This window comes from Cuculus canorus, chromosome 1, assembly GCF_017976375.1.
Source record: "Cuculus canorus isolate bCucCan1 chromosome 1, bCucCan1.pri, whole genome shotgun sequence".
Classification (NCBI taxonomy): domain Eukaryota; kingdom Metazoa; phylum Chordata; class Aves; order Cuculiformes; family Cuculidae; genus Cuculus; species Cuculus canorus.
Window position 1 is genome coordinate 135123276 of NC_071401.1, and position 14949 is coordinate 135138224.

At 40.4% G+C, this 14949-nt stretch overlaps 1 protein-coding gene across 1 annotated transcript in view; it reads right to left on the reverse strand.

Annotated features, from left to right (window-relative positions):
- Positions 1–7219: 7219 nt before the first annotated feature.
- STK38L (serine/threonine kinase 38 like) overlaps positions 7220–14949 on the reverse strand; it is a 36795-nt gene continuing 29065 nt past the window's right edge. The window contains exon 14 of the mRNA XM_054076043.1: positions 7220–13639. Coding sequence (XP_053932018.1) covers positions 13512–13639 — 128 coding nt within the window. The 3' untranslated portion in view covers positions 7220–13511. The remainder of the gene's footprint in view (positions 13640–14949) is intronic.

Sequence of the window (14949 nt, forward strand, 5' to 3'; positions counted from 1 at the left end):
GGACAGCCTGTTCCAATTCTTTACACCCCTTTCAGTGAATAAATTTTTCTGAATATCTGGTTTAAACCTCCCCTGTTGCAACTTGAGCACGTTTCCTCTTGTCCTATCACTTGTTACTTGGGATAAGACAACACCCACCTCACTACAACCTCCTTTTGTGTAGTTGTAAAACAGAGGAGGTCTGGAAGTGAGAACTGGGTGCAGGCTGGTGCCACCTGCACAGCCTCCATCTAGAGCTGGAGGTTCATGGCAGTTGGACAGGCTGTGGTGCACCAACCCTACTGAATATATGATGGAAGTGCCTCTGCTCCCTTCTGGCATAGTGGAGAGCCAGAGTAGGTGCAGGCTGCTTCTGACCTTTGCAATATGGAGTAAATAAAAAAAATTTCTTTGCCTTGGCCTGCATACCTGTTACATTTTCAGGGTGCTTTAAAGAGGACATTATGTCTGAGGAAGAATCGTGGTTTCAGAATAACTTTGGTTGGGAGAAGCCTCTTTGGGTCATTCAGTCCAGTATGTGGTCAGAGCAGGACAGAGAACAGTCACACTTGTCAGTAAAAAGTAGCATAAAAACAGGGTTAACTTTTACCAGTATATTAAAATGTAGTCCTGGATCACACCAGCTGCTGAGACTGTAGCTATGTTTTCTCGCTAAAACCAGGAGTGTGCTTTTAAAGTGAATGTATACATCATCCTCACAGGGCTTCAGTTCACATCCTGGAGTAGTTTTAGTGTGTGCAAAGTGTATTCCTTTTTCATTAAGACCTCAGGATGCACTTGTAAGAGATTAATATGCTCCAGCTGCTAATAGACATTCACTCCAAAAGACCCCACTAGGACTAGTCTAAAATTAAATGTCTAGCACGTGTACAGCATGGGCATTAGGACCTCAGCAGTGCCTGTTCCACTTGACAGAAGCACTTTTCCTGTTCTGCCCTGCTGTTAACACTGATGTAGCCTGTGCTTGCCCAGTTTCACAGCTAGGTGTAGCAGAATTGGCTGTTGCCTAGGACTTGCACATCCTTACCTGTGACATCATCTTGGGCTGTGTGTGTGCCTGCTTGTATCTGTTGAACTTGGGTATGAGGGAACTTACATGTACAGTGCGTCTAGTATCAGTCATCAGTAAGGTTGGATCTAGATGACAGATGAACTGTGTAAAGGAAGCTACTTCTGCAGGTGTACTGTTCAGTGGGCTTTCAGAGCATCTGAAAGTAGTTAGTAATGGGGATGTTCTTTTAAAGAAGTAGGTGTAATATTTTGCAAAGTATTTTAATGTTCTTTCATCATCTGTTCTAGTGGTTAATATCCAAGTTGTTGAAATTTATATCTTTGTACTGCAGACAACTTTTGGGTTTGGTTTTTTTTTTCAGATCTGGAGGCATGATAAAATTACAGAGGCACAGAATCACAGAATCACAGAATCACAGAATCACAGAATCACAGGATGGGATTGGGTTTTGAATATCTCCAGAGATGAGACTCCAGAACCTCCCTGGGCAGCCTGTGCTTTGTCACCCTCACAGTAAAGAAGTTTTTCCTCGTGTTCAGGTGGAACTTCTGTGTTCCAGTTCATACCTGTTGCCCCTTGTCTTGTCACTGGGCACCACTGAGAAGAGTCTGGCCTCATCCTCCTAACACCTGCCCTTTAGATATTTATAAGCATTGGTAAGTTCCCCTCTACCTTCTCCAGGCTAAACAGACCCAAGTCTCCCAGCCTTTCCTTGTCAGAGAGATGCTCCAGTCCCCACATTCTCTTCACAGCCCTCCACTGGGCTCACTCCAGTAGTTCCTTGTCTTTCTTGACCTGGGTATCCAAGAACTGGGCACAGTACTCCAGATGCAGCCTCACCCGGAGTGAGAAGGACAACCTCCCTCAACCTGCTTGCTGCACTCTTCCTGCATCCCAGGATTATCATAGAATCATAGAATAGTTTGGGTTGGAAGGGACCTTAAAGATCATCTAGTTCCAACCCCCCTGCCATGGGCAGGGACACTTCCCACTGAATCAGGCTACCCAAGGCCTCATACAACCTGGCCTTGAACACCTCCAGGGATGGGGCATCCACAACTTCCCTGGGCAACCTGTGCCAGTGCCTCACCACTCTCATGGTGAAGGGATTCTTCCTTATATCAAGCCTAAATCTGCCCCTCTCCAGTTTATACCCATTCCCCCTCGTCCTATCACCACAAGCCTTCATGAATAGTCCCTCTCCAGCTTTCTTGTAGAGGCCTTTCAGGTGCTGGAAGGTCACTGTAAGATCTCCTTGGATCCTTCTGTTCTCCAGGCTGAACAACCCCAACTCTCTCAGCCTGCCCCCATATGGAAGGTGCTCTAGCCCTGTGATCATCTTTGTAGCCCTCCTCTGGACCTGTTCCAACAGCTCCATATCCTTATGTTGAGGATTCCAGAACTGGAAACAGTACAGATGAGGTCTCACAAGATTACTCTTAAGATAAAAAGAAAAACATCATTTGCTAGAAGTGAAGAGGAAGTGTGACTAAAATACACAAAAAAGATCCATGTGTTATTTACGTAAGTATCTTCATCATTAACTACATTATGCTGAGAAGAAGTATATGTATGTCAATGCCAGTTATTTGTCCAGGTCAAAGGAAGTTACAAGCATGCAAAGGGTTAAGCCAAACCTATGGGTTATGAAATTGCTCTTGCAGAAATAAATTGCTTGAAAGATAGTTTTCTGAAAGGCTGTTTTCTTCAAGAAGGTACTCACGTGCAACTGAACAATGAGCCTGGAGCTGTAGAAACAGTACAGAGGGACTCTTCTAGTAATGTTTATAAGCATTTCACCACTGGTGGTAAGACTACAGGTGTTTACAGTTATTTATACAATTACAAGAGACTGTTTACTGTTGGCTCTTTAAAAAAAAGACAGCTTTTGTTTTTTTCTCCCTTCGAAGATCCTGCTGAAGTTTCTTACTATATCTTGATATACTCGGACCACAACCTCATATATGTAAACCAACTGTTTCTAAATCTGTTTTACCTTGGGAAATCTAATACCTTGAAATAGAAGTCTCATCAAATCTCTGCTTGTCTGCTTACATCATCCATCTAAGACAGAGTTCAGTATTGTCTTTATTTTCGTCATGTATAAACAGCCATGTCTACCAAAACACTCTCTACAACTACCTGAAAGTATGTCGTAGCAACATGGGTGTTGGTCTCTTTTACCAAATAACGAGAGATAGGATGAGAGGAAATGGATTCTAAATTGTGCCAGGGGAGGTCTATACTAGCTACTAGGGAAAATTTCTTCACCAAAAGGGCTGTCAAGCACTGGAACAGGCTGCTCAGGGAAGCGGTTGAGTCACCATCCTTGGAAGTATTTAAAAGTTGTGTCAATGTGGTGCTTAGGGACGTGGTTCAGTAGTGGAGTTGACAGTGTTAGGTTTATGGTTGGACTCTGATATTAAGGGTCTTTTTCAACCTAAAAGATTCTATGGTGCTGTGATTTTAAGAACCTGAGAAAGTGAATCCATTTGAAAACCTATGAATTAATGTAACATGGTGGAAGGTTAGTAACTTGCCAAGTCAGTGACAGAGCTGGGAAAATCCCAGAAAACAATGATGTATTTCATTCATAGCTTTCTGGGATTTAGGAAGAATTTACTTGGCTAATCTCCAAAGTATAATCTTGAGAACAATTGCTCAAATGCACCCTGAACTCCATTTGTGCCATCTTTTTTGCCTTGAAGCTCCCAACACATTTCAGATTCAACTTGGAAGCACCCTATCTGTATGGCAGTGGGCGGCTCAGCATCTTGTCCATAGCTAAGCCCAAGGGATGGACTAAGTGTGTGTCATGGCTGAGTGGGTGAACAACTCTAACAGAACATGCTTACCTGGCTGGAGAATTGTGGATTCCAGCTGGGGACGTAGCTGAACAAATGCTATTGTGCTACTGTGACAGCCTCAATGCACACTTTTTCATAAGGTACTTCTTTTCCCTTACAAATCCAACTTTTCATGTCAGAGTTTTGTTATATGTAATCTCACAGTTACTAATGCAGTGATGCATGTATTCCACTATGCTGGGTTCAGTTGGTCTTACAGAGTTTGTATTGGACAAAAGCAATTACGAACGACTTCTGCCCTGAATAAAATAAAAAGCAGTAGGAAGAGCTAAAAATCAGGACTTAGACAGTGTTGCCATCTTGGAGAAAATCATTGTCATTAATGTATATTCATTTTATTCACATACTACAACTGACATGTCTTAAGAATTTATTCATAGGAAGCCTAAGTGTTATGTTTGGCCCTGCTAAAATACTCTTTTGGCCCAGTTTTGTCGCTAGGAGCTCTCTCCCCCAGGTTTGCATCATCAATGGACACCCAAATGTTAAGGAGACTTCAGAAAAGTGAGTCAGCCACACTAACTGAAAATGTTTCAGAGACTCGGTAACCACAGAAAGTTGAAGATGACTGTTGTAATAAAGCTCAGTGAGTTAAAGATTTACATAGTTCCAGAAAGCTGTTTTAAACAGCTTTTTAATAGCTTAGCAGCTATTAAATACAAACTCCGTCCATATGGGAACATTCGAAATGCAATTGTTTGGGGTTTTTTTTTTTTTTTAACTGATTTACTAGAAACAGAGCTTATGTACCTCATTCACATTTTCTTTAATATTTTTAGTGCAATGATAGAAGTACTTGTAATTTAATGAATGCAGAAATTTTTGGCATTATATCTAGGCCAGAAAATCAGATAACTATTCAGCAATATTTCTGCCTGTCATGTTTTCATCTGTGGATTTCTCATCCATTTTCAATGTCACATCCCTTGGCACTTGGAGAGGTCTTATAAACATAATGCACTGCCAACAGATTTTAAACATCATTTATTATACTTGTTTTTTATTCAAGGGTGATTATTGGTCTCTTCATTGAACATTACATACATTTCATGTATGACAATAATTGATGTTTATAGCATACAGTTAGCCTTGAGTCTTGGCAGAGTAGATCCCAGTTTATGTAAGGCACTGATTTTGAGTAGGCCACACTTGGTATTTTTGCCCAGTTTTTAGGTGAGCACTTTCTCTTACGTAGCTTTTAGCTATAGAACAGAGAACAGAATGCTTTATGTAAGAAATAGATAGCCTCTTTTTCCCAAACAACTTATACAACAACTTGCTAAAGGGGTAAAAATAACAATCAAACCTCAGAGCAGTTAAATAATAGGCTGAGACTGAGTAGTTAAAGAAAGGTGTCTGTATTATTACTCCTTTTTCTTTGCTGTAAACGATCAATGACATCTGAAGCATAGCATGTCTTAGCTGTTACACAGGACATGAAGGGCATCCAGTCAGCATTTCTCCAAGACAGCACCCTGAAGAGGATGCAATTTGTATGTTTGCTGGGGCCAAGCTAACTCTATGCACGCCATTAAGAGACCTATTTCAGAAGCCGAGAGTGACGGGACATAAACACTCTCCTTCTTTGAGGGAATACTGAGAGGCTGGCTGTGGTTCACATAAAAACATACTTAGGTGACTGCTTAGGGCTAGCTAGGTAACTTTTTTCTATGGCAACTTTATAGAAGTAAACTGAAGGTACTCAGCATACCTGTGAATACAAATACAGATTTTTCACAGACTTCTCTTCCAAACACAAGTATTTATGGTTTCCCTTCAGGCCATAGTACTACACAGCTCAGAGTAATGTAAAAACCGATACCTGTGTCCTGAATCAACTATGTTTTACAGAGTAAATGTGAGCAGCCTAGCTAATTAGAAGAATGAATACAATTTAAACTATTTCTTTTTAGTCTTCGGTTTGTGCTTGAAGGTCATTAGATCACTTTCACTTCAAGGGCACCACAAGTATTTCTTTGACTTTGCTATAAATTCTGTGCCTATGCGTTAGTAAAATCTGCTCTCATTTTAAAGCAAAACTTTTTCCCCAAATCAGAGAGCGTTTTGCTTCAAAAATTATACGAATAGCACAATTTTATTGTAATAAAACAATAACAAAACCAAGTTCTTTAAAGTTGTTTCCATGGAATAATTGGTACAGAAGGCCTTCAAAGAAGCAACAAACCAGCACAAAAGAAGTCAGGCTTTGCCAAAACCAGGCTGTGCTATCCTGGCACAATACAGTGAGGGAAGTTGTATGGATTGTGTTATGCAGTACATCAGACTGGATTGTGATAGTGATATAGTCTGGCCTTAAAGATCTATGAATCATGGACAAAATTCTTGCATGATGACACAAGTTTAACTTGAGAAGAGATTCCAAATCCTACTTGCTCTCCCCCTCTAATCTCAGTATTGGAGCCAGTAGTATGATCGGTTTACTTTGTGGTTTTCTAACAAAATTAAGTAAAAAATACTAGAATTTTCCAAAGTGCCTATGTTATTTTGGAGTCTTGGCTGGTGGAGTTTGTACCCACAAATAAAGCTGCTTAGGGGGTCTGTGAAATGAAAAGCAATTGAAATGTGTCTATAGTGCACAAGTGGCAGCCCCCAAGATGAGTCCTACCTCTCTAGGATCGGTGAGATCACATACGATGACTTTTCTGCTGTGGCTAAAGGAGGACAAAACCAGCTGTGTGGGCAGTATATCTCCAAGGACAGAACATCTTTTCTTGGATTTGCACACAGCCAGTCTGTGAACCTCCAACCTGCAATTGTCTCATGCATCTTGCCTGCTAAGGTCCCAACAATGCATTACCTCACTGTCTGAAAGCCTTCTTCTTGATTTAATCAGACTTGTCATGTCCAGTACAAATTGCTGACCTTTTCAAGTGTTAACAGCCTCATATTAAACAGCTGGTATAGGAACAATGCAAAGACACAGAAATGTAAACCACCTTAAACCTGTGCCACTGAGTCAAGCAAGAATTAACTGTAAACAGAAACTGACTGTTGCAGGGAACAGTCAGTTTACAGTTTCTGTAAACAGAAACTGACTGGGCCCAAAGTATTAACATCACTCAGCAAAACAGTGCTAACTGCACAAACTTGTGATCTTCATAAATCAAGAAGTTATGCTGATTTGTCTGCTTCCTAGAATCTGCAAAATCCATGCCGAGGCCCAGTTTGGGTTAAATCCCACAATGACATAGTATGCTATTTCAGAAAAATGTATTTAAATAAATTGTACATTTTTGCAAAGTTTCTTTGAGGTATTAGTTTAATTTTATTAAACAAAATAGGCAATATTTACTTCATTAATAGCAGAAGCACCCTTTGTATTTGAACCCACAAGACATCCTCTTCACATCCTGCTTTTCAAACAAATTCTACAGAGCGTAAAGCCTTTTTGTCTCATTTGTAACAAACATAAAAACATGGCATCAGCAAACAGCTTGCTTTTGAAATGTACTTGTTCACTGCTTTCTTTGGGGTTTAGATAAGGATCTTTTGCTGACATCAGTGGAGCTGGATGAGACCTCAAAGGCATGCTGCTGGACTGAAACTCTGTGACGTGTGTCTAGTTTACGATCCACATTTTGATACTTGTTTCCCATTGGAGCTCCAATAGGATGATATTCCAGCCCTCATATTCACATCGAGGGGCAGATTCTGCCTAAATCCCTGGAAGGAAACAAGGTGTTACATAGACGTGGTGTGTATGTAACACTTGCTATCTGTAGCTGCCGCCTGTTTTTCAAAACGTGGAGCAAGGGCTCTGATTTTGCTTTTACACAACAGCTTCAAGGTCATAGCACTTACTCTGCTGACAAGCTGCCTTCTCAACAGCTTTTGGTTTCGTGGGCAGGAAAAGTAGAGGCAAGGGCAAAGATTTTGTCTTTGTGTGTGGGAGGGTGAGCAGAGACACCTGGAGGCCAAGGAACTGCTACCAATAGAAGGTGGACTGCCCAGGGGCAGCCCATACAGAGAGCAGTATTTCTAGAGGAGAGAGAAGCAGCAGCAGATGGTGGCTCACTAGAAACATATTAAAGCAGCTGGTACAGAAATAAGATGTGGCATCAAGGGTCAGTTCAAATCAGAAACAAACCGTTCCTAGCAGAGCTCTGACTTGATTGGGATCTGACAAAGTACTTAGCATGAGAAGGTTCAAGCCTACATTCCGTGTTTCCCCAGAGAACAGTGACCTCCATGCTATCAAATAACCTGGAGAGAGATGGTGGGAGAAGTAGAAGGCAGTGAGATGAGTTCTCATCTGCACATGTACGGATTCATTTCCCCTCACACTGACTATAGAAACATTCCCGTGTGATTAAGTGTTCAACTCCTGGTGCCATTACTGTTGACAGAGAATATGCTGCTTCTATCATATATACACATGTTAACTTGCCCTTCTCCAGCATGGAACTGTCCCAATAGTTAACATATATGATGTCTTTCAGACGGTGACATGTTCTAGGCAGAATGGCATTCCGTGCAGCAGAGCCTGGCACAGCTGAACCCAGCACGGCTGACTGGTTACAGTCTACTGGCACACACATTTAAAACCTGCTTTCACCTCTGAAACTCAGCTGTGGGATAGGCATTTTATGACCCCTCTGATATTTAAAATTTACATGCACGTTAAAGAAAATTACCTTAAGGAAGTGCAATAATGACTACCTGAACTGCAAATACATCCCTGTCTAGTACAGAGCTGGGAATTGGTATTATCATCACTCCCAACAGCAAGAGACAAACTCTTTTAAATACTCCTCCCTTCTCTTTCCATAGGAAGACACTTTATTGTCCAAAGCATAATTGTTTTGTTTAAGTACAAGGCACACTTTGCACAAGAAAAAAGACATGACAAATGCAGAACATATATGCAGTATGTTTCAAATATATTTAATAGTTTAATGTTTATAAAAGTGGTTGATTTAAAAAACCCCCACATTTCTGCAAGTACTGACGGCATAGCCTTTACATTTGCCAATTAAGTGCTGTATTTTTGAGGAATACTGAATTTGGTAATACAAAGAGATGAAGAACTAAGCCTCCATTTCCTTACGATATGTAGCTTTGTGAGATAATATCTGGTTACTGGAAGAAAATCATAATCCCATTAAATTGAATTTGTAAAATTCTGTTAAAATCATGCTATTTATGGAGAGCAGCAGTTCTTAAGTGGAAAGCTGTTATTCACTGGAGGGCTCCCAAGAAGGCTAGTCACCAGCTGCTCAAGTCTCTAATATGTTTTTACGTGACTGTCACAACTGCATCTGCTGCCACCGCTCTAAACTCAGCAAGGAACTGGGAACAGTAGGACAAAACTGTTTCTATAGTTAATCAAACAACACCAATACCTGTGGAAGCCTTTCTTGAATAAATTATCATCTACAGGGAAGAAGATAAAGTCTCTTGTGAAGGGCAATAACCATTTTAGAAGTAGTTTCATGTGACAGCAGTTGGTACCAGTCGAGCAATTTTTGCAATCTCTACTTTTTGATTGAGAATAAATTCCATGGACAGTGAAGACCCCAGTGTTGCTGAAGTGAGAATACACAGAACAGTGTCTCAATTCCTTAGATGCCTCCCGTTATGGAAGAGAAACAAAACCAGCAACTTTACAAAAAGAATGCTACTTTTATTTTCAAATGCTGTAAAAAGCCTCATATAAATTTTTATAATGCTTCTATGTAACTTTTCCAACCACAACTAATGAAACAGTCTAGGAAAAATATAGCAGTTGCCATTTCAACTCCAAGAACAAGCTGCTGTAATATATCAACATTAAAGGACAAGGTACAGTATGTTACAATGCTTGTAATTGCTCATATTATTGAAAAGTGAGAGCACTTCCTAAGCATTAGAGTATAACCGGGCTAAACTGCAGTATTCCCTACTTGCTGTTGCAGAGGAGGAAAGTCACCTCTTTAGAAGGAGCTGACACGACACTCTTTGTACTGCTTATGCCCATTTCTCTTAGTAGTGTGGAGAGCTTTCAGCAAGCCCCTTTGCACTTAGGTGAATTCACCCACGTCAGATGCTATTATTCCATACTGTATCCAACGGCTCAGGTGTTTAACAATTGACCTATAAAAATAACACTTATATAACTCTCCAGCAAGGCAAATTTAACAGTGCAAATGCAGTATTAACAATATTTGATTTGTGAATGCTGGCAATTTTTTTAACTCCGTTTGCACATGAACAACCTCTGCTGATGTCCTGTACCTAAGGCCACTCACTCACGCCGATTGGGGATGGAACAAAGTGCAAAGGCTCAGTTGCACTTCCCAATCCAAGCTTCCTCCCCAGTTTCAGGGTATTTGGATCCAGAATTTGGATTCAGGCTCACCGCTTCCACTGATACACTCAAGTTTTTCCTGCTGGAAGAGGTTAACTTCCCAGCAAACCTCTGATAACAATTTGCATACACAATTCCACATTTTAACAAAAGTTAACAAAACATACTTCCAGAAAATAAATTTTCATATGGTTGCAATCAAGCCATTTCAGGATCTTTGGTACTCCAAGAATAAGAAAAATAAATGGCACAGTGACAAACATTGCCAAAGGAAAAAACACAACCATCCAGAGGAATAAGACAAAAACAACAAAACAAAAGATATGTTGCACTTCCATTTTCTGAAAGCCAGTGTAGATTAACCTTCTGTTCTCTTTAATCCATTGCAGTGTCACAGTTTCACCTTTAAAAATAATTCTATCATCCTAAAAGCAGTAGTTAATACTTTGTTTAACTTGACTTACTGATTAAAATGATGCTGTGTTTAAAAAAAAAAAAAAAAATCAACTACCACAATACCGGAGTTTATGCTAAATAGGCTGCAGGCTGTTTCTGTATGGATATAACTCCTATGTGAGCACTGATATGATTAATCATCTGCAGTTTTAAATGAGCATTATCTTTAGTGTTACAAATAAGGGTTGAGCTTTTTCCCCAAGTTTGTAAACCAGTAAGTATGTACAGACACAGTTGTTGAATAGATAGCTTTAAATTGTGTATTTATCTCCCTTCCCCTAGACCCCACAGGGGAAAAAAATCAGCAATATAACTGAGCATTTGCAGTTTCCATGAAACTTATCTTGTCTTAGCAAATTCAAGCAAAGACTTGTTTTTATATTAAGCAAATAGGATAACCGTTATCTTTTGCAATGAGTTGTTTGCAGGAATTCCACTTCTAGTGCACAGTGCCCCATGAACGAGACGGGAAATTAAAACTAATAAAAATTCTCTTTGGAATAGCAGTGTCCTTTGAGGCCAAGTTTGCATCTCAGATACTTTCTGCCCAAGCTCCTCTGCCCTGGTAGAATGGATTGAATGGCTTAGAAAAAAAAATTTCCTTTCCTGAGGGGCCTCAAAAGCTGCTAGTGCACTGGTAGAATGAAGTCTGACAGGGTAAAGGGAGATTTAAGCGGGTTATTGGGTTTGGACAGTCTTGGGACAGTTATGGGTTGAGCTTCACTACATTGACAAGGCTAAGAACACCACTAGAGAATTTCTGAGGGATCTTGCCCCTACAGCAGTAAAGGAATGTTAATTAGGATAAGGTCGGGGAAGAAAAACTGGGAGGTCAACAAGCTGTTCTCCCCTAAGTCCAGCATTTAGGCAGAAGTTTAGCTTAGCCACGTTCCGATGTAACACTGTATAAATTGGATGGGCCCCAAGGCACTGGCTATTCCTCTGTGATGAGCTGAATACTGAATCTTTTTGTAGAAATGCAGTATAAATAACAGATATGAGATGCTTGAAGGAAGAGAAAATATTGCAGGAGAGACATCACTGAAGATCTTGAGGAACAAGACCACGTGTGCATCAGTAAGCCACTGATGCACAGAAATCTTGCTGGTAAATGGTCTTTTATGCAGCAGATGAACACCCCAGTGTGTTTTTAAAGCATTCAGGACTGCTGATGCCATGCTGCCAAACAGCAATACATATTTCTGTAATGGCTTTATAAATAGTCACTTCCATTTTGCTGCAAAAGCCAGTCCAACAGAGCCTTTCCTACCGTATGCCAAAACATCCTGTGCTTCACTTGGATGGGCACTGCAGAGACTTTAGAGTGCCTTTCACTTGCATTCAGAGAAGACAGCAGCAGTGACTCTGCTTGTTCAATTACTAGGGAATTTTTCACTGCTGTAAATCTCTTTTGTAACTAGAAAACGACAGCAAAAATCTCTACTGTATTGAGATAGATTCAAAGTACTGCAGATAATATACTAGTACAGGCAGTGATATAGATCAATTTGCCAGCAACCAGATAATTGTCAACTATTCAAGGAGCGCAATTCACTCCTGAACTACTGCTGGGCTGAGAAACAAAACCATGCCCTGCATATGGATGGATTTCTGCTTCAGTTTCCTCAGCCTTGGAAAAGGAGACATGTCTGTGCTGTCAGTTTGTCACCATCCCGCAGACTGAGTCGTGCAGCATTTAGAGGCTGTGCCCAGTTCAGTGAGGGCTGGTTGTCGTTCCTGGAAACTGGACTGCAGGCTCAGCTGAGCCTTTGTAATCCCACGGTTCACATTAGATGTAGAAAAAGATGGAGTTCACAGGACAGTGACTGCAGTGAGGCACTCCATTCCCTCTGGTTTGGCAGAAGCTGCTACAGGGTATTCTGGAAAGAAAAGGTCAGAGCAGAATCACTTCTGCCCGGAACTTCTTAGGGAGACAAAAAAGAGAAAGCAGCAATTTGATCACTTTTCTAGAACACATTCTGCACAGACAGAAAAGGCTATTCGAATGATGAGTTGCAAAATGAAGATCTGCCTTACAGCAGAGGCTGTCCTGGGAACTGCCATCTCTTCCGAACTTGCTATCAGGTCTCCCTTCAGTTAAGAATCTTTATAATTTTTATTCAGATTCCTTTTTTCTTCTGAAGTTGCCAAAACGCATCATCAACTTAAATAGTAACACCCATCAGCTATTGTTTAAAGCACAAATACCACTAAACACATCACAGGGACTCTTTCACTGCCACACATAGTGGATAAAGGAAGGAAGGGAAGAAGGGATGATTGGCTGATAAAGCCCTCCAGTGGGGAGGAGTGAGGGTACAAGTAGGCCCACAGGACACTGCTATTCAGAATAATTCAAAGTTGTCACACTCATGGGGCACCTGCAGACCACAACTAGAACACTCTCGAGCAACTGCTCAGAATTTTGAAAGTGTGGGCAACGATTTTTTATACTGCATATCTAAAACCCACCAGGTAATCAGCGTAATAACAATGCCGCGTAAAATGATATGTTTTACTCCTGGGTGGATTAGATGGTTTACAGTACAAACACAGCCACAGTACAGAGAGGCATAATTAACCGTTAAACACACATAGGCAGTGCAGTTACAAAGGGATGTACGTTCCTTTTATTCCAGTACCTTTGTATAATAAAGTTAACAAAAATATTCAAATATTAAAAAAAAAAAGCCAGCTGGCACTGCCAACTAATTCCTGTAGTAGTCTTAGAAATCCTAATCCCGTAGAATTTCCTTGTGAAATTGATGCGCACCAGAGTCAATGTGTTGATAACTAATGCCAAGCGGGTCTGGTGATGCAGCTACCTGAGGTTCGTATTTTTATTTCTTTTGTGGGTTTGTGTTCTGTTTCACAACTTCCCAGCTTTCATGTAGGAAGGGATTGAGCCACGCTGCGTAAGCCCTTCAAACCTCTTGTAGGTATAATTGAGGAAAACCCAGTCTTTGGATTTGTAGTCAGGTTCCGTTGTATTTGGCACTAAAATTCAGAAACAATAGTAAAAACAAAACAGAACAATTAAAACCAGCACTGATTCTGAGAGGATTTTTCACAGGGCACTGACAAAAGGCCCAAAACTCTTATTTCCAGAGTCAGGAGAAATTCCTTGAAGAAATCCTGTTTCTAATCAGGTCAGTTGCCTTTTGCCAATGGTCTGAGAAGAATTATGATTTCATCATGTATCTCTGAAGCAGGAAAAGTTCTTTTTCGAATGGGTTTTGGGTTTTTTTAAGTACACACCATTAACAGGCTCCCACACCTTGACAGAAGCCTCTAAAAAACCCACAGGATATACCATTACAGAAACCAGGACATTTAGAATGCTCTATGCACAACACACATATGTATACCTATCATGTTATCCTCCAAACAAACAGAAGAAAAAGATACATTCAAGTATCTTTTTAAGACACAAGAGCAGCCTGATCTGCTGGGAGGTGACCCTGCCCATGGCAGGGGACTGGAATTGGCATTAGGGTCCCTTCCAACCTAACCCATTCTATGGTTCTACGATTTCATTCTAAGTTCTCCCAAGAGAACTACATGTATCACACACAGAGTTCTCTCCTAGGACTTCCTGCCTGCTTATAGCTTCAACGAGGCATGTACAGCCTCCTTTCATTTGATGAACAGCCTATACAGCTGACAGAGACATTCACTGCAGCGAGCTTCTATATTTAGCTTTCTAGTTGCTGTTTTTACAGTTCTACAACAATATTTTCAACTCAAGATGCCAAACACACTGATATCAAAGTTTGTATTTAGGTATCTAGATGTACAGTAACATTTTCAGTGCGTCTGAAAGTCCTGAACCAATATGAATGGTACTTGGCATTATCCACAGCTTAACTTAGGCACTGGAGACTGATTACTTTTGCATTAAAAGGACAAATTTCCTTGCTATTAAATAAAAGCCATTTCAGAAAAAAAAAACCCCTATCTTTTCAGTTATCATGGTTGTTTGCACATCTGCACTTATCTGTCATCAATTAATCATTGTTACATATCTGCATATCTTTAAACCATTAATAATTAATTGAACACAGTGGGAGCAGGGAGAATTTGGCATGTCACAGAATCAAGCCTTTTATGTATAAAAATGTCTTACTACTTGCCAATAGAAAATAACAATTAAAAAACTTCAATGATTTGCAGAGGCACTCAGGTTCATAAATCGCAATGTTAAATAATCTGTCTGAATATCTTTGCCCGCAAATATGGGGACACTCATGTTTGGCACAAAACTCAAAAGCCATCAGAGATCAGAGCAAACCAGTGCATAATTCTTC